The sequence below is a fragment of the Pithys albifrons genome, chromosome 3 (assembly GCF_047495875.1).
Source record: "Pithys albifrons albifrons isolate INPA30051 chromosome 3, PitAlb_v1, whole genome shotgun sequence".
In the NCBI taxonomy this organism is placed as follows: Eukaryota; Metazoa; Chordata; class Aves; order Passeriformes; family Thamnophilidae; genus Pithys; species Pithys albifrons.
The window spans coordinates 8156860-8177426 of record NC_092460.1 but is presented as its reverse complement, the minus strand read 5'-3'; the positions used below and the strand labels follow the sequence as shown (position 1 = coordinate 8177426).

The following is a 20567-nucleotide window of genomic DNA, read 5'->3' as shown; positions in this document are numbered from 1 at the left end:
AGAAGCAAAAAACAACGCAGAAGAAATAGCTCCGTGGAGGCCATATCAGGATGGGAGTGGGAGAGAGTTAGTGCCCTAATGAGCAGTCTTGCTGCGTAGGAGGGAAACAGGTTGTTGTCTGTCTAAGAGAAAGCGGTGAGTGCGGCTACAGGCAGATACGAGATGGGAGCCCAGCGCGCAGCCTGATATCCGTTCTTCCCCTGATCCTGTAACCCGTCCTCCTGTGAGTAATTCCAACTCACAGTGAGTAGCTCCACTGACTCACGACCAGGCTTTTGAGTTCGAAGAGGAGAAGGGAGGGTGAGAAGGGCTCTCTTTGGCATTTAATTGTGCCACGCAAGGCTTATGCTCTAGCAAGAAATGCCATGATCCTGCAAGCACGCCTTGAAGGAGCTGCCAAAATTCAAGTGGGTAACCCTGCTGAGGGCAAAAGCTTTAAGAATAAGCTAATGCTTCAGTGTCTGCAGAGGACTTGCTGAGTTAAGTGATCTAGCTGTGTTTTGTATTGCTTCAATATACTCAGGTGTGCTATCAGGCTCTAAATCTGTAGGTACTGAAATAAGACAGTTGAGCTGCTGGTGGATCCTGCAGTAAACCAGCGACAAGTACTCACTCAGGATCCTGGAAATTTATATAACGATTTTGCTGAAGTCTGAGACTGACACAGTATTATTACTCATTATCTCTGATATTCAGAAATCAGTTACCAACAAGAGCTTTGAAAATATGAGGGCAGACCTGCACCATATCCTCAGGCCCAGCACTCCTGCTGAGGGAAGGAAATCCATCAAAATCCACTAGATGCAACATCAACCTTGCAGTATCACTGGGGCTTCCTTAAAACCCAACTGAGCTGACCCTGATGGACAGGACTTCTTGCTGTAGTCTCAGCCAGGGGCTTACACCTCCCCAAAGGAGGTAGGAAGGAGATGCTGGTTTCTCTAACTGATGAGCAGTGGATTCTCCTTTGCTGGTGGAAGTGGACCTGGAGTGACTGCTCCTCTGCACCAAGGACAGCACAGGGCAGAGCAAACCCTGGTGTCCCTCCTGTCCTCCCTGCTATGCCTGCTGGACCTTGCTGATCCTACCCTGGCAGCAAGACTAAAAGCCGTCTCCGTCTTGCAGATAAGAACAAGCTTGCTTCTCATTTCAGGAGAAGATACTCCGTCTGGTATCCCGGCTATGACACAGACCGAGGGAGCTGAACACTCACAGTGACAGTGAAGTGGTAAAACTGCCTTCTGCAAAAAGCACGGTGACTGCTGCCACCTCGGTGGGCTGTATCACTGCGTGATTAAGTTCTTACCAGACTTTTTGGTAAAGGCAACCTTCCTGATCTGATAACTGCCAAGGACAAGCCAAATACTCAGGGTCAATCTATGCACACTTAATCCCCAGAAGGCAGATTAAGTGTATAATTGACCCATATAATCCATGTATCATCTCCAGTGAAATGTTTTCTATGTCCGGTTTAGGCAGACATGAGGCCCATAAGACAGCGATCAGAGACACAGAATTACCATTGCAGTGGATTTCATCAAAGTTAGAGATGGCTTTTTAATCACTGATCTCAGAGACTGCTAGATTTAAGCAGATGAACTAGCACTAAGCACATCTGTTTTAATCCTTATCTTCTACTCAGGCTGGTGTCTTCAAGAAGTACAAGGAGGAAAAAAATAAATTAATTTTTTTTTAGGTCCTCACAATCTTAGGAGCTTCTCTTGGTGTTTTGATCTCTCATATCAAAAGCATGTTTTTGTTTTTTTTTCAGTAAGATATTGAATTAATCATCAGAGACAAAAATGCCATCTGCACTATTTAAGGACTGCATCAGGATGCTGGAATTTGCAGGATCTTGGGGAGCTCACTCGGCATTCAGTAGCCTTTTCTGTACGTGCTACTCACTGTGGCTGGGGAGGAAATAGTCTCCCTATGTTTTACATTAGTGTTTACCTATTTATGAGGAAGAAAGGCTGGCATTCACATAATCTACTAGTCAATCACAGACTTTCTGGATCACATATGTTCTGATGGGTCGAAAGCTATACTGTGAGGATCTAAGGGTACGTGTAAAGATATACCCACATACTCATCTATAAATAACTTCCACCAAAGGGCACAACCCTTACAAGGAAAACTCCCACTGCCTTCAGACAAAATTACAGATGTATTAACTCTGATCCTATGAAATTCTGAGTGGCCTGAACCAAAAGGGACCTGAGTTTTGCAGGATTGGCCTGAAGACTCAAGATCACTCTGAAGATATTTTCCCATGTTTAAGATACACCCTCCTGCTTCTGCCTCATTGTTCCTATAAACAGTCCTAATCTGCACATCGACTCTGCCCCCTTTCTGGGGAAAAAGTGTTAAAATTTTACTTTCTATCAGGCACTACACGGAGTTTGTGATCCTTCTGCATTGTGTTCAGAGTACCACAGGGTTTAAATCCTGAAGCATAGGAACACAGGGAGAGGATGCTACGATGCTATTCTGAAACTATTCTGTTACCGTTGCTCTCTACCAATGGGTGTTATTACAGTGTTTTAGCTTTAAATGTTATCAAATTAGTGAGCCAGGCCAAGTAAATAAGTCATGTTACTCTGCAGTAAACAGCACTGCCAAAAAGCTAGTTAGGTTTTGATTACCAGCAGAACTCCACGATCAATCTGTTCATTCAATGATCCCAGGAATACAGATTTTTAAAATTAAGATGACTCTATTTTGGAGGAGGGGAAAATGCACCCTGACTAATTTGCAGAATTAAGAGGATTAACTCACAGACCACACAGAAATATGACAATAATCTTTCATGAACAAGTATTTCCCAAAGAGCAGAACCCTTTTCTGCAGGTGTGAGAAGGGCAGGTGGAGCAGGGGAAGAGAGACGGTTTCTGAGCTAAGAAATCATAGTAAATGCCAAAAAAGGAAATATTAACCCAGCTTTTGTGGGAGATAACTTGCTCTGCAGCCTCTGATCCTGGAAGGAAGGGGAAAGAAATGGAAACACAGAGCATGATTTCAGAGAAGTGTGGGCATTAGGAATATCCCCACAGAATGTGCAATAGACAACCTTACCCTGTGCACCTCTGCTCCTGCACTGCTCATGACTGTGCAGAAAGGGGATGTAACCATATCTCATGACTGCCTCCATGTGACCCCGCTGGGCACAGAGGACCTGCCTGCAAGCAGGTTTCAGTTGCTTACTGCCACTGCTGCACCTATTGTCACACAAACCCTTAAACTGGACTGAGCTTTGACCAGGGTAAGCCAGCACTGCTACACTAAAGCCAGTGGAGGAGCTGGCCTCGAAAGTGTTAATAATCTCAATGCCTGGAGAAACTCTGCAGCTAAGAGGATTGCTCCCCTGCCACAGTGGGGGAAGAGGGAACAAAATCAGGTCCAAATCTAACTCAGCACCATAAATACCATTTTTGATTATTCCTTTCCTCTTTCTTATTAAAAAGATTCTTAGTACCTAAAATGTCCTTGGAAAATATGACCAAAGGAGCTTAAAGACCCCATGGCTGTGCTGCTTTGCTGGGTTAGGTGAGAGGGGCAAAGGGCTGCAGGGCTGTGTCTGAGCTCTGTCTGAGCTCAGGACAATAGAGCTAAGCATTTGCTCCTGTCTGTACCCAAACAGCACCAATTTAAAAGGAGTCTGGGTCATGGTGACCCCCATGTTCTCATAAACCTGCTTCCACTGACCCAGCAGGAGCACCTCAGCCATGATGGGAGCTGACCACAGGTGCAGCTGGCTCCTTCAGATGCAACCTGCCAAAGGCGATACACAGCCACTCAAAACATAATTCCAATTTTTGGGTGACCGGGGCTTGGCGGATCCCACTCCCTCCTTGTGAAGCTCGTCCCACTCGCGGGCACACACGTACGCGAGACACATGCGAACATGCCAATGGCATTGGGTCCCAACATCACCCCACTGGCGTGGGGAGCAGGGATGGGAACAGGAATGGGAACATGAATGGGAACAGAAATGGGAACAGCTCCCACATGCTGCAATTCCCACCCGCAGCCAGTGTGGGTCAAAACATAGCAGAGCAATGTGAAAACCCTACCCTTGATTATTTAATTCCACATGGACCAGGGAGACTTGAGGAGAGCAGGGAGGGAAAGAAAGGTTTTGCACTTTTTGCTTTCCACCAAGATAGCTGCTCTTTTTTCTTTTTTTTTTCATGACAACTGTTAATTTGTTTAAAATACAGCTTGATAAAACCAAGTACGAGTGGATCAAACTGAAATCAATATTTGTGCTAATTACAGCCTTTTGAAAATTGGAAGTAATGGCCCAAAGGGTACAAACACACCAACTGTGAATCATAGGGAAAGGATGAGGGAAAAGGCAGTGTGGGCATTGAAAAGAACAGTCCAGATGAGCTCTGGAAATTTAGCTGCTCATGGAATAAATTTCAACACAAACGAGCAATGCACTCGCAGGCCCGCTGCAGATGGAAGCGACAGTCTTTTGTTTTATGTTTTGTTTTTTCTCCCCATGCCTGCTTGATGGGTGATTTGCGTCTGGTGCTTGCGCTGCAAACTCTCCCCGGAGCAAGCACGCGCAGTGCCCGGAGAAGGCACTGCTGTGCTCCGTGCATGAATGAGGCATTCTCAGTGGATATGGGTCATGCTAGTAGATGTACACAGTAAGATTATTTGACTCTAATTCATGCCACTTGATATAATGTGATAAAACATTTGACATGAGAGATAAGTTCCATTTTAATCCAGTAATTTATGGGGAAAGAAAGAGTGGGAATTGTAAAGGAGGAAGAGGTTTCTAAGGGACAGGTAATGTGCAGAAAGAGAGGCACTGAGTGAAGGAGGAGGTTGGCTGGAAAAAAGCAGCTTTCTCTGCACACTGAGGAAGCAAAAGAGCGAGTAAAGAAAGAGAGGAAGGTTGTTAGAGTTCCAGAGCTGGGAGACTGAGAAATGGCACTGCTGAGAGATGGAAGGACGGACAGCAAGGACAGAGGCTGCTTCAAACAGAAACTGAGATACGGACAAATACCCTGGAGAGACTGAGACACTAATGCTACAGGCTGGCTGTCAACAGAAAACCTTCAAGGACAGAAAGGCTATAAATGCAACAAGAGCAACAGAAACAGAGATACTGTTTACATGCATCCAAACCCAAAACAAATGGGCATCACAGGTCACTGTTCTCTCACGGTCCAATGAATTTATCTTGTTCAACAGGAAATTAGCTGTGATCATCTGGGTCACTTCCTACCACACCATCTTCATTAACGAGACCATGTCTCAAATTTACCTTTGGTGTCAGACACAACATGGTCCTCCTGAAATACCAAAGTCCATTCCTAATCAGCTCTGTTTAGATTAGCTTTTAAAATTAAAATTTAGTATGCTTAATTTGCTGTCAGATTTGGAGTGCTTGTCAATGAAACAATGCAAAATGTGCAGAGGAGATGGCCCTTAGCAAATGCTTCTGCCAAAAAAGTGGCTCAAATTTTAACAGTGAGAACAATGACTGAGATGTTCTGCTCAGAGAGATTTTCCACAAGCTTAGACATAGTAAAGAGCTCTCTTAGAAGACGCTTCTCCCTTAAAATCCAGACACAGACAGACTAAGACACAGTAGACTAGAGATTTAAAGCAGGCAGAGAGCAGATACGAGCCTTAGTCAGAAAGAAAGGAAAGATTTATTTATTTTTTAAAGCTATGACCAGTAAATTTTCTCAAAATGTGACTTATCCTCCTGTCTTATTTTGTCACATTTTGGGTCTCTCCTGCTTGGTGTCCAAGGAGGAGAAGGCATTTACTTACATCAAATAACCTTTCTATATACATCTCCTCATTGACCTTATCACGCAGGACATCCTGAGAGTGGCGGACAAATGTCACATAGGCATCAGCAACATCCATTCCTGGCTTCTGCATGGAGAAGAGAAGAGAGAGAACAACATGAATAGTGACACAGGGGGCAGCTCCTCTGTGTAGGCTCATCGCTGCTTTTCCTTCTCTTCCATCTCCTGCTGTCCTCCTGCAGTTTGCCCTTTCCTTACCTGATGGGCACTGAGTCCTGCTGCTCTGTGCCCTGTGCCCAGCAAAATTCCATGTGCAGCACAAGAGCATGCAGACAGTTACTCTTTCTCTTCTCTTGTCTAGAGCAAAGCTGGTCAGAGGAACAAAACTCTTCCTCAACGTACTGACACGAGGAATTTTCTGGCTACTTTTGGTGCTGTTGACCTACTGAGTGAACCTAAGATAGGCTGAGGAGTTGTTTTCTTGGGTCATCTTCTCTACAAAAGTTCTCTGGCTTCTTAACAGCCAGGACTAGGGTCTTGCTGCTTCTTCTGTGGTGTGAGGATGTGTGCAGCAAGCAGCTGCCATTGCAGGAGGTGTTCCAAAATCACCTTTCTTTTGGTGTTTAGAACCTGACTACAGCTCAAATTTAGTGCTGCTTTTAAGAATAAATTGGGTAAATGGTAAGTCAGGGAATGCATGTCTACATGAATGTTTAAGCTGCTTCTAAAGTGCAGGACATTGTGCTGGCACATCTCTAGAGCTCTCTGCAGAATTTGACTGATTTTAAAGAGTAACCTACAAGAGCACAGAGTTTTGGATATAAGAGCATTGCTTTAAAGAAAATGGGAACTGAAGCAGGTGGATGTGAAAATACTTAAAAAAAAATCCTGTCTGAGTACATATTGCTTGATACATTGGACTGAAACTTACCTCAAAGGAAACCCATTAAAATACGGTAACACAAGTCATTACAAGAGCTGCCACAAAATCTTAAATTTCCATGGCATATTGTAAGTTTGTTAATAACTAGTGTCATTAGTTTCCATTACTGTGATTTACCTCAGATCACAAAGTATCATTTCTCTGCAAGATACAATTGTCAGCCACTGTAAATTGAAGTTAGTTAACACATCTGTGTAATTTCCAGGGTGAAAATGAGGACAGTTTGGAAAGCAGTAGGAAGGGAGCGTTTTAATACAAAGCAAACAATTATCAAGCAAAGGGCCAGTGCTTGGCCCTTGGGAAGGCAGCGACATTTCTTAACACCTACTGCAACAATGACAAGGTATTAATTTGAAAAACAATGAGGACAACACAAATGTGGCAGTAGTCAAGTGTTACACTTTCAAGCAATTTTCAGTCTGTTGATTGTGCCCATTGCAAGAGGGCATTAGATGGATTGGTTTCTATCCAGACAATTGCAACAACATTTGTGGAATTAGATTTAAGTAATGGTTTTCCATTTGGTACAAGAATTTTCTCTCTGTCCTTGAGTCAAACAGGTTTTTCTTTCTCGTTCCCCTGGAAAGGCAGGGCCTGGTGGACCATGGGGTGGCCTCCACACAGGTCTTGGAGCTGTGCAGGGCTAGTGGTTGACTTCATTAAAACTGTTCAGACTGTCAAGGAAGTCTCAAGGAAGCCACTGTAACATGGATTTGTTTCCAAGGGGAGGTGGGGAAACAATCAAAATATAACCCAGATAAAATGATTTCTGCTCTGTTTTACAAAAAGAACTGGGGCATCTCTCTGGCTCCAAGGATGGAGCTCCACTCCTCCCACTGCAGATCACCCAAGGGTGTCCCAGGTACAATGCTTTTGGAAAAGCTTGAAAGGGTTACATAGTGTTTCACTGAGACCATTTCCCTGGAGATGTTTTACTTTCCAGGAACATGGATGCCTCAGAGAAGATCATGCTTCACCCTAGAAGTTACTTACAGTCCTGTGCTCAAATTTGTGATGACTAAATATTTAAGATGCACTCAAACAACTAGGAATTTTGACAGAAGGATCTCCACATTTTTTAGGGGAAGAAATAAATTCTGAGTTTTCCTTCCCAGTGCTCTCAATATCTTGTTTCTATCAGTCCAAGACAACACGATGCCAATCTCTGCATTTGGGGTATTTTAAACCAAGCAACACCTCTTACTGTTTAAGTTTGTCTTTTCCATCCTGGGCTCAAGATATGGTAATTTTATAGGCAAGATGTATTTTGGACTAAAGGGATGGAAACACAAATACAGATGATGTGGTCCAGAATGTCTGATAAATTTATCACGTTGTCATATGAGAGAATGCAGAGCAGTGCATCCACATTAAATATACATATATTATACATACAGGTCATCAGACTCAATTGAGTTATTCTAGATTTCCACTGCCCACTCTAACTGGATGCAGGAAGTGGTGTAGTGTATTAAAATCTACTCTTTTTTAATTTGCATTGCTCAAGATCTTTCTGCCTGTAAATGTTACAGTAACCCCTTATTCCAGCCAATATTCATACTTAACACTTCAACTCAATTTAAATGTAAATTTCTGGCAAGTTAAGTGCTATGTCTAAGAATGTTAAGGGCTCTTTTCCTTATGAATCAAGGTCTAATTAGAGGAGACCATGTACAGCTTTCCTATACCAATTACAGAAAAATGGAAAAATTTTTTTTCATTAACAATTTCCCAAACACATGTTGCTAGCTTATCACCATCTCCCCAAAGTAATAAAAAAGTCATTTTCTAAAAGAGTAAAATAAACCAACAATTAGAAGAACAAAAATAAAATAGATTAGCTAATGTGTTAGATGTGCGTTGGCTCAGTTCTAACATGTCTGGACCTTTGTGTTTGGAAATTATACTGTATTTGTACAAGTCCAAATGAAGAATTAACAGAATGCACTGCTCCCATTTTTTTTAAAAAATGTGATTCAAGCCAATTGCATAAATATGGTACCTTTCTGACACCATCTGCAAATTATTGACTAAACACTCTCATAGGTCTCCACAAGAGGGTAACTGCTCATTATTAACATCATGGAGATATTATTTCCAGTTCAAATGTTAGAAATGTGAAGACCCATGGCTCATTCTTGGCTGTTAATGCATGCATTGTTACACATGCCATAAACCAAAGCACGATGGAAATTACTACGACAGAAGTTGTTTAAATTGTGCTTACGGGTACGTCCACGTATTTGGAAGCAGCCTTCACCTGTAAAAGGAACAAGAAGAGAGTTTACACCATTAGTACCTTTTCAGGTTTTTTGTTTTATTCTTTAAACACCTCCAAGACCTTCTCCAGCCAAGACCTGGGATAACATAATATTGAGTAGGTTGAAAAGAGTCATCAAACTAACTTTCCTGTCTAAAAGGGCGGTAGTTTTGTTGTTGTTTTTGGGTTTTTTTTAGAGAGAGGTAACTTTACTGCTGCTAAAACTCTAATAGCAACAGATGATAGTGTGGGAGTTGTGCTTCTCCCTCTTCTACTTCACTGAGCGGGGGAAGATGGGGTTCATAAGTAGGCATCATTATTTTCTTTGGAGGCCTTTCTCCACCTGATGCCACATGTCTCCCAAGGCAGTGCACATCTCTCCTGACAGGAGCTGTACGGCAGGGACTGTGGGAACTCCCCTGGTATGGTGAGGCTGGCTGGGACCTCCACCAAGGCAGACACAAGAATACATCTGAAGGGCCCTAATTTTTCCCCCTTCCCTTTATCCTGCCCATTATGTGCCTCCCCAAGTTGTGCAGGCTGAAGCCTGGTACATTATCAAAGCCAGGTTGGGTGGGGCTTGGAGTAACCTGGTCTAGTGGAAGGTGTCCCTGACTACAACGGGAGCGTTGGAGCTAGATGATCTTTAAGGTTCCTTCCAACCCAAACCATTCTGTGATGCTCTGTTAGGCTGAGAGTGTTCTGAGAGGTTTTGCAGTTCCTCTCTCACATCAATTCAAACAAAAAATGATTATTTTTTCCCTTTTTGCTGGTCCCCATGCTGGCAGGAGCTCACAGACCATGATGGAGCAGTGTGCTCATGCCACGCCACACAGACATGCCCCAAAGCTTTTCTGCTTCCCAGACTCTGAAAAACAACATCGTTTTCCTATGATTTTCCCCTTTTTAAAAGATGCTATTTGAGGGGGGTATCAGAGGTGGACACTGCACTCTGTGGTGTCCTCACAATCTGGTGGGAACTGCAAGACCCCAGATTTACTTTGTCTGTGGTTTGCCATGCAGCAGGGTGCACATTGCCTGGCACGGGAGGCAGGGTGGCCCCTGACGTCAGGGCCAACTCTTCCAACTGAGCAGTGCCCAGCTGGCCACAGAGACCTTTTTCCCACTGTAGCATAAGGCACCATGTCTTGAAAGAATATGGCTGAGATTTTCCACAACACTTCTGCTTTTAATTAGGGTAAGCGTTGCCGGCCATCTTTGTTTGGGTGTAAAAGCTCACCTGCTTTTAAATATTTCTAAAGCTACCATTAAAACAGCCTAAATATAACACGCACACAGTTGCATCTTGGGATGAATAAATTATGTGTCCCGAATGAGAGAATGAATGTATGTGTGAGACAGAATGTGAGAGTGGGTGGAAGCACTCATATGGTGTGTGTGGGGGGTGCATAATTAAGCACAATGAGGCGATACAAAAGACCAGACTGGTGGTAATTGCCGAGGTGAACGCTGCAAGCACTGGCAGCACCCGGACTGCCGAGCCGGGGGGCAAGAACAGAGGGAAGGGCAGGAGGAGGGCACCGAGCGCCTGCTGCTGCGGTGCGACCCAGAGTCTGCTGTTGGAGGGGAATGGGGAATGTCCCAGCACAGAGTTTATGAAGGAGGTAACAAAATCAGCACAAACCCTCACTCCCTGTGAAGACTTGTCTTATCTCCAGGTATTCCTGTTTCTAGCCAGCTCTCTGGACACCTCAGCCTTTCACTGCACTTAGCCTCATAACTTTCCTGGGAGGTAGCAAAGCACTATCCCTTGCTCCTGTGGAAGCAGAGGAGCTGCAGCCTCCACACGTGAAGGCAGCTGGAGCCCATCCAACAGCTGCATCTCCAGTGGAGCAGGCAGTCATGGCACACTATGCTGGCGTGGGGCAGCCACAGGCAGGGCTGCCCATGCAAGCACTGAACCAGCAGTTTTTCCAAGCAGCAAAGCCAAACAACCAGAAGGAAAGCTCAGAAAATGATGTGGCTTGACAGCTCACAGAACTCAAGCCAGGGTCCACGCTCAGGGCTGCACTGTGCCATCTACCTGTACCTTCAAATATCACACAGGGCACAAAGTGAAGCAGCGCCAGAACTGCCGTCTGAGTGTGGATTTAGTACTTTTGGGTCCAGCTTAGCGCCACTGCTTTAAACTATCTTGAAAGCCAAGAGGCGACAAGAATAACTCAGCTTCCTGCGATCTCCTCCCTCCACCCACAAAATAACTGAGCTGCTTCTCCTGCCCACTCCCCTTTAATCAGAATAATTACTTGTTTTTCTTTAAACTCAGATTTGGCTACATTTAGTGAAATTTCCAAACTGCCGGATGTTGTGTGATTTTTGCTAGGGTGCTGTTTTTCACAAAGTATGTGACTTTGCCATGAAACGTCTCAGTTTACCATACAAATTTTGCGCAGAACAAAAATAAGAGCTTTTACTTCTGTTTCCCTTTGGTAATATGGAATCTTTGGTTTTAATTACTCCAGGTGTAATGCTCTCCCTACAGAGGCCATCCAGATTACAGGGAATTTCAGCAGCTGGCATTGCTGTGACACAGTGGATCTGCACATGCAGATGCCCAGCCAGGGCCTGGGCTGCTGCCGCCAAATGCACTTAAATGTAGCAACAAACAGAAAAAAAAAAAAAGTCTGGCCAAATTTAGAAGGGTGTTTTCCTCTCAAAGTGCTCTGCAAGGAGAAGTGGCTAGTGAGAATTTATTAGGACAACAGATGCATTAATTTTATCTTGAATTTCGAGGCAAGAATTGGAAATGAGGATATCCTACTAGGTGATAAAACTGTCTGTCACAAGACCCCCGAGTACATGTCACTTGCAGAGTGCCTGGAAAACATGCGATGAAAGAAGTCGGTGGAAGGGGGTGGGAAACTAATGCTTTCTGGAGCTCAGCGGCTTGGACCATCACACTGTTGTATTTGTTCAGACAGGGAAAACGTGGGAGGTGGTGCAAGCATGCTGTAACAAGAGAGAGATTCTGTATTTATCATTGCAAAGACTAAACACAGCAAGTCACATTACTACTGCAGGGAGAGGAGACTTGCTAAGCCCAGTGCCAAAGGGGTCAGGGCTATTCCTCAGCCTCCTCTCCCAGTGGCTCCCAGCACACACTCAGGCCAAAGTGAGAGACGGCCCTTTCCCAGGAAGGAGCAATCCTGCTCCTCCGCAGTGTGCCCAGCCTCCTGGCTGTGGGCGAGGGCTCAGCAATTCCCTGGAGACATGCACACACCATGCACAGCAACTATTTGGATACACATCCCTTTGTGGCTGGAAATGGAGGAAATCAAGGTTTTAGGACCACACTGAAAGGCTGTGGGGCAACTGGAGTGGGACAGACTGTTTTGCTGCTGCTGGGGCAGTTTAATGTCAGTAAGTGTCCGAGGAGCAGCAGAGAGGATGCTTTAACCCCATGCTCCAATGTGCTGGCTTCTGACAGGTGCCCAGAGCCCAGGTGCAGTTGGAGGGTTTGCTCAGCAATTGAAGGGAGCAGCACTCAGCAGTGTAAACAGTAGGATGTGGTGGGAGCAACGCAGCATCAACCAAGGAACAGCTTGGATTCACGGAGAAGGAAGGGCTGCACATTACACTGTCTATGCAGGCTGATGCTGGTACTTCCGATGCCTGGAAAGCTGCCGCCTCCACATCCTCTGCTGCTGGCACATGAGCAATTCCTAACCCTCCACAGCACTGGAATTAAGGGAAGGTATCCAGGTATCTACCCCAAGCCATCCCCTGTATCTGCTGAAGCAGAAACATGCACAGCCTTCGGACTGTAACCACGTGGGGGTTATCTGGGAAAAGAGCTGTACTGTGGGGCAGTGAATGGGATACTCTCCCTTCCTCCCTTCTTGGAAGAACAAAGTGCCTCCAGCACACCTGAAGGGGCAGAATACTTAGTTTGAGCCCCAGGATGCTTCAGATAAGCTGCCAGATTGCATGCACACAGCTGTCCATGAGCAGAGTTTCTTGCCTCTGCTGATAGTTCTTCCTACATCTATTCCCATTTCCAAACAGATCCTACAAACTGCCTCAAACTCAGCAAGAGGGGTCAAGAGTAGCAAACAACAATTACAAGTAACTAAGACAACTCCAAAATAAGATTTTGGAAAGCCTTCCCAGTTAGTAGAGCAGTTCCCTCTGCCTCCTGCCCAGTCTCTGTGAACAAGTGAGTGCAGAAGAGGCTGCACGTGCAGGCAGCAGGTCCAGGGGGAGAAATGTGAACACAACTTTCCAACAACACAGGCGTTTGGGTGCACAGCTGTCTGTGACCCCAGAGAAGTGAAGCCATGCCTGCACAGAGACACTCTCGTAAACTTTCTGGCATGCATTTTTATAAGACCTGTGGAAATCAGCTGCCATGTGTCTGTCCTAAGAAGTTGTCACAACTTTTTTCTGGAATACAGCTCAGACTGTTAAACCCTTGCTGGATACTCAGGCTAGTTTTGCACAGATACTGGTCTGGCCCTGTACCTTGCTAGGAAATATGTGGTGACCTGTGGATTGGTTCTGCAATGTTGGGGAAAAATGAAATAGGTAATTAGAAGCACCTTGTCCTGCATGACCGCACGACATTTCTCCTACCTTGTTCTCTTTTAGGAACACAAAAGCACTCCCTAAATCTCCCTTATTTTGCTTTTACTACTTAAGATGGTCACTGTTATGACTGAGAGAAACACACTTTTCATGCAAAGTGGCAATGAAGAAATGCTTTAATTAGGAAAATTGCATGTACAGTGCAATGATGTTTTTCATATTCATATGTATCTTCTACATAATAAACTCCACAAGCTGAATGATGTCTGGAGATGGCTTTACTCTGCATCTTGGGTGTTTATATACCGTATATCTGCATACAGGTTGTTTGTCTATTAATGTGAGTGTTACAGTGATCAAACATCACAGAATGGCAGAATTACTATGTAGCTGATTTAGTCCTGCGAGAGCAGATTACAACTCAAAAAAAAAAAGGAAACTACAGTCTGTACTTACAGTAAATGACAGGAAAGAAGAAAACAAAGTTCCTTCATCGTATCTAGACAGTTTGGCCAAGACTCCTTCCAAAATGGTGACAAACTACAAAGACAAAAATACTGTAATTATTTTTAATAATCGAATACAGGTGTTATAATCAGCATCAGCTTCAAAGAAGCCAGTGGAGCTCCCAGCACTGACAGTGGAACTGACCACCTGTCCCTGAGCACAGCAGGCTGGGGAGTGGGGAGAAAGGAGTGCTGCCTTTTGGGTGCTGGTGATGCACCTTTTTGTGGGGGGGGAATCACTCCTTGGTGCCCTGGGTGATGCTGGGGACAGGAGGTGAGTGTAGTGTGGGGGAAGCCAGCAGAGCCTGTCTGGGTGGGGAAGGCGGTGGTTCTTGCTCCCAGTATGCAGTGTCAAACACGCAGCTCGCTGGGTATTCTTGCAGAAGAATCAAACTGGCATATGTTGGTGGATTATGTTTAAAGGTCTCCACTGTATAATAGGGATGACTTGTTCTCAGAAAGTTTGAAACTAGAGGAAAACACACCCCACCATCTTTCTCCCTATGCACCAATTCCTCTTCAGTGTTAGCACAGTACATCAGACCTACACAACCACCCAAGGGGAATGCTGGCAGCTGAGCTAGAGGAGCTGACTCTGATGAAAAACAATTTCCAAACAATTAAACCTGACATTTTGGATTGTATTTCCCACTACTGTCACCTCTAAATTAATTTCTTAGGAGAGCATATGGTGATTTTGCACAAGATGAGCTATTTTGTCCGCATAACCTCATGCGTAGGAGTGGTGGCCACCTCTGTGTGCCACCCCAACAGCTCTGCAGCAGCATTTAGCAGTGCCAGCCCCTGACTGCAGCTACCCCCAGTGCTGTGGGGTGATGCTGACCATGGGGTGCTGCCCCATTAACATAACACCCATTCCTTAAAACCACTTCTGGCCCAGTATGGCAATCCTGCTAGCAGCGCATTACATCTCATGCAGTTCCCAATCATCAAAGAGTCACCATGAAAGGACTGGGAGATGTATGATCTTGCCTGTGAGAAACAAGAAGCCAATTCAACATCTTAATGTGTCACATTTTAATGGAAAACGCACATATTAAAAATGCAATGTTAACAGTGAATCACTTCACCTGGAGCCGAAGGTTACCTTTGCCACTAGGAGTGTTATCATTTCTTTGACGGTTTCCTCAATTAGTTCATCTATTTTTGAATGGTACTGGTGCTAAAGAAAAATAAAAGGAGAGGGGGAGGAAAATATTAGCACTGATCACAGCCAACAGCTCTACACTTGTCAGCCTCTTCCCTTGGTAAGCCACAATACTACTGCAGTATTAAATCAAAGAATTATGCAACTCATTACCCTGGGCCCCACTGCAGTGACCAGTGATTACTGACACTTGTAGAAGAATCCTACATCAGTTTGTGAAGCATGGGCAAAACCCTGCCCTCTTCGGTGCACCCACAGCTCCGGCAGCCACAAGTGGATGCCAGAGGGGAGGCTCTGCCATCCCTGTGAGTGCCAGTACCCGGTGCTCCTGGAGATCCTGAAGTCCCTTTTCTCCACTTCTGTGGGCATCATCCTGTCCATCTGGCACATTGGATCGCACTGGACAATGAGATATACCTGCTGCTGGAGGGAAATGGGCAGCCCGTCCCCAGGGCACCACAAACCACCCAGCCCTCAGCAGGGAGAGGGGAGGACATGCTGCTCCAGGGGAGCTTGCAGTGGCCTCAACCACCAGGAATGGTGTTGCACCCTCCCCACCTGCTGCAGCAAAGCAGCTGAACCTGTGCTACACTGGGTTCAGCAGGCACATGGCTCAAATGAAGCACTTGCTTAAACACTTTGCTCAGTGACCCTAAGATAGAGTTAAAAGCCACCCCACAAACCATGATGAGCCTTTCTGTCCCATGCAAAAGCCAGCAGGCAGTGCACCCCCGAGCCCCGGGCGCTGGCAGATCCCGTGGCAGTAGCTCAGCACCGGCTGACCAATGCCTGTGCCTGCAGCATCAGCGCTTCTGAGTCTTCAACCCAATTTCTGCACATGCCAAACCTTGCTTAGCTTGGGAGCTCTGATGCAATCAGCTGCAATATGGCTAGAATAGGTACTAAAATACAGTCTTCTACTAATTTAGAAAAGACCTGTTTCCAATACAAGATTTAATTAGTGAAAACATACAGTATATTCTTATTTTCAATGGACTGAGAAAATACTGATTATGACTGCTTTCCAACACAAAACATTTGATTTTTCAGTCAAACATTTCAAGCACTGGTGCTAGTCACTATATTCATTACCACTTGGCATTAATATTGTTTTAAAATGTTAACATCAAATCACATTGAAAGAGACAAATCTGCTTTAAATACTAATCAGACTTTGGGAAGGAAGACTGCGAGGGCTTTACAAATGCTAGCTGCTGGTCTCAGTATCTCATGGGTACTCTCTGAACTGCTCTGCAGTTTGGAGATTTTTTCCTATGGCAGTAACATTAATACAGGAATTCGGGGAAAAAGAAAATAAAAGTAGGACACACTTACCCACTCTTTTGCAAACTTTTCAGATGATTGGGGACAGAAATAAAGAGGAAAGTGCAAAAGACAGGAAAAAGAACATATGAAGATAAACAATAAATAAACCAAAATCTTTTAAAAAAAGAGACGTATGAGAACAGCAGCATCATGCACAGAAACAATAAGCAATGGAAAATGAAATGTGATCAAAACCTCCTTTCGCTGAAATACCAGAGATCGCTACCTGTAGGATTTGCAGGCAATAAAACAGTGGGAAGGGACCAGATTGTAGCTAACTGCTGGCACTCCCTTACAGTTTTATTTTGCTCCCAAGAGGAAGGGACCCGGCTGTCGACAGGCAGGTTCAGCATCGGGGCAGCTATACCCCCCTCACCGAGATGACTGTGCTGGGGGGTCCCTGCGGCAGGGGCAGGGTGGGCAGGGCAGGGCCACATGGCATAGCACGTCCCAGTCCAAGGCCTGGCTGGGGCCACTCAGAGCCTCGCCTGGGCAGGAGGACAAGCTGGCACCACCACGCCACAGGCTGCGATCTGCTGGGCCCATGTAGGGGGAAAACATACACAAACAAGCAGGTGATTTTTGCATTGGCAGTTCCCATTCCCATGTCCTGCTTTGCAGGTCAAGACATATATCACAGTTATGATTAATCTGTTTAATGCAGAGCTAGCCTTTATCAGCTCCCAGATTGACCTGGCTGTTCCCAGCACAGCTCAAATGCAGCTGTGAGGTGACAGAGACCTGAAACAGCTGGGTACAGGTAGAAGATGGTGATGTCCTTGGCAGACACAGCCAGGACTTTCTAAAGGAGATGGAGAAGGGGTTGTGTGTATATTGGGGTGTCACCCCCACAACATTTTCCTTCTGCAACTGCATTTTCTGTGTATGTAAGACCTTGCAACCAAGCATTTAGCTAACTGCTTTCATCAAGTAAGTCATGAGTTTGAACTCAAACATGGCTAGCTATGGGCAGAGCAATCCACTGTGAAATGCACTGATGCATGTTCAATTAAAAGCTTATTTAAAAAAGCAAATAAAAGCCTCCATGGAATAAACCTGCCGCTCTGAGAGAAGGAGAGGAGCCTGTGCATGCACCAAGGCTGTGTTGCAGGACTCTGAGTGCTCATTCTCATTGCAGCCGCAATCCCCAGGGTGGTGCCAGGGCCAGTGACCATGCAGGAGAGGGCCTGTGAGGCTCAGGGTCCTGCCCCGGGCAGCCACAGGCATGTGCCCCCATGTCACAGCCCAGCTCCACCTTGGGAAGGTGAGTCTTGTCCAGGACAGGGTCAGAGAAGGCAGCGCTTTGGAAAGTGAGTGCCTGGTGCTGCTTACAGATGCCTGGCTCATAAACCAGCGATTCTAAACAGCTCCTTCCATATTCCTTATGAAAATGCTCAAGGTTAAAGATCGCAGAGCTGGTTTGCTTTACCCAGCATAGACCCTGTTCTCGACCAAGTTCATCACAGCTTTCTATTAGCTCAATTATTACAATCCATAATCAGTGCACTACAATGATTCAACTTGACTTTATGTGATGAGTATCTTGCCTTGTCATGTAACAGATTGTGTGTACGTTGTATTTCTCTAAGGACCATCTGACCTTAGATATTAAATAGAAACATACTAGACCAACTGAGAAACATTTAATACATACATTTATCCCCTTAGATGTATTAAAAATTCAGAGGAAAAATAAATATTTAAGATGGTAAAGTATGTTTACCAAATGTTTTAACAGCTGCCTTTAGAGACAAGGAAATGGAATGAAATGATGGGTGTTTGTTTCACAGGGTAATGCTTGCAAAATGCATTCAAGTATCTGCTAAAGTGAGTGTGGCTGAAGATAGTGTGAAAGGGAAGGCCTTTGGGGTGGGAGGAAAACTGCAGAGTGAGGTCAAGTAAGGTATTGAGAGAGACTCTGCCCACGTACAGCTTGAACTGTCAGAAAAATCAGTGGTTTGTTTCTAATAAAAATGTCTTCTCCAGTTAGGTCTGAGCAAACAGCCCTGCCTGAACACTGTGGTGGGCAATGTGAACCCTTTTTGCTGCTGTTGAAGTGTCTGCACAGGGACCATGGACTAGAGGAGCCACGTGATGGCTGTGGCATTGATGGATGGTCCTGTCAGCGAGTTTGTCTGTCCCTCCCTCCCTCCCTCCCTGGTGGAGTTGTCAGCAGCCCTTGCCAAGCTGTTCGGCTGCCACACACCAGAGATAGGAGGACAGAGGGACTCAGGCACAGACCCAGCTCCCCAAATTACAAAGGGAGATGCAAGCTGGAAACCCCAGTTCCCATCCCTCTGCTGCCTATCTGACTGTCTCATCATTTCCACTGGGGACTGAAAAAGGCAGGGTGGCATTTTGTCCTCACCTCCCGGGCTGTAATGACCTGGGATCTGAACTTTTATGCTCCTCAGCCTGCCCATCTCTCAGCACACAGGTTTAAACAGCTTCAAGAAGAGATGGAGGTAGCTAAAACACAGAGTGGTACGAGCGAATGAAGGGGGAGGTAGTAATATTAAAAAAAAAAAAGAAAACAAAAAGGGAGGGTGTATAAAATACCGAAGCCCTAAACAGTAACTTAAGCACTGATAATTTACATCTGCTTTATAGGTCTGTTAGTTCAACTATCTGCCAAAAACCTCGTGCCCCAGCAACTGCTGCTTGCCTCAGGAGTTTGTCTGCCTCCGAGCTGCTGAACCAAACACCTTCTGGAAGTGGCACAGGCAGATTTGCTGTGGAATCTCCACTGCTGTCCAGAACAGCCAAGCAACAACCACACGGCCACTGCTGCACTCTCACCTGCAGCCTGAGTCAGGCTGAACGTGCATTGTGACTGATGCTCAGAATTTGGTGAGAACTGTGGCAAGCGGGGAGCACCACAAGTCAGTGTGGAAAGAAGCAGTGAGTGCCTGGTCACATGATACCCAGGCACAGCTGACGTCACCAGTTTCGTGCCATCTGAATACTTAACCTGAACCCAACAGTCTTATGAATGCAATGAGCTGCTTCTGTCATGATATCAAAGTCTGCTTGATCTCCAAAATCTCCCTGCCCCTAGGGACTGTGCTAATATCAGGCCTTGATGCTGGTTTGTAATGGGGAGCATCACAAACGTGGACCTTCCCAGCTGACAGGACACTGCCAGGGTAGATGCTGCTGCAGCTGCAGACTGAGGGATTTAGGGAGATAAATGGTTATGAATATGCTACAGAAAATGGTAGACAAGTTCATGTCCAGGCTTGGACAACAAAAGCCCACTCAAGATCTGCCCCAGCTGACCTGGAGGACAAGGGAAGAACCTGATGATGGGCAGTATGAAATCTCTTGCAGGGTGACGGTCACAAATAAAATGCTATAACTGAAATATGTATGAGAAAAATCAAAAGAACAGCTGGATCTGATCCAAACACCACGGACATCAGGGCAAGGAACCCTGCTGCATCCAATGGCCTTTGGAGCAAGCCCTTTCAGAGGAACAAAATGAGGTGAACAACTAAAAAAACCACAGGAACAACTTACAATGATTCACTGCAAAATCTGACCATGGAAAGCTGTAGTGAAAAGGCATATCTAGGAAATGCTGACAAGCAGCAGGATAGGAGAGCCAAACAGTATTTGTGAATTTATTCTAGACAGGTATATGAATATTTAATTTGGCTTGAAGCCTCTGCAGCAAAATTATCATTGTGATGCATTAAATCTACTACAATTTGCCATGTCTTTCTAGTTCATAAATCAATTCACAGAAACTTCAACCTGCAACTATGGCTTCAGAAGAAAATAAAAATCAGCAATTCATTAAAACAGATTTGTTGTTTGGAAACTTGAGTCATTAAGAACCTGGAAATCCAGAATGATCAATCATGTGCTGACTGTAGCCAATACTAAAATGGAAGTCAAAGCAGCTAGAATTTCAATCTACTTTTGTAAGTTATTTCTTTATTTTGGTTGGGTTTAGTTTTCCCTTACAAGCATCACAGCAACAACTTGGCACTTCCGTTTTCCTTATGTTTGTCTACAGAAAATAGTCATACACAGA

General features: G+C 45.1%; 1 protein-coding gene across 13 annotated transcripts in view; it reads right to left on the bottom strand.

The window, feature by feature from the left end:
* CADPS (calcium dependent secretion activator) overlaps positions 1–20567 on the bottom strand; it is a 216362-nt gene that overhangs the window by 16074 nt on the left and 179721 nt on the right. For 7 of the 13 annotated variants that reach the window (XM_071550343.1, XM_071550331.1, XM_071550337.1 and 4 more), the window contains 5 exons: positions 16538–16552; positions 15143–15217; positions 13985–14068; positions 8951–8983; positions 5800–5907 (listed from right to left, as the gene is read on the bottom strand). In XM_071550343.1, coding sequence (XP_071406444.1) covers positions 5800–5907; positions 8951–8983; positions 13985–14068; positions 15143–15217; positions 16538–16552 — 315 coding nt within the window. The remainder of the gene's footprint in view (positions 1–5799; positions 5908–8950; positions 8984–13984; positions 14069–15142; positions 15218–16537; positions 16553–20567) is intronic. The other 6 variants (XM_071550332.1, XM_071550338.1, XM_071550339.1 and 3 more) reach the window with 1 other exon arrangement.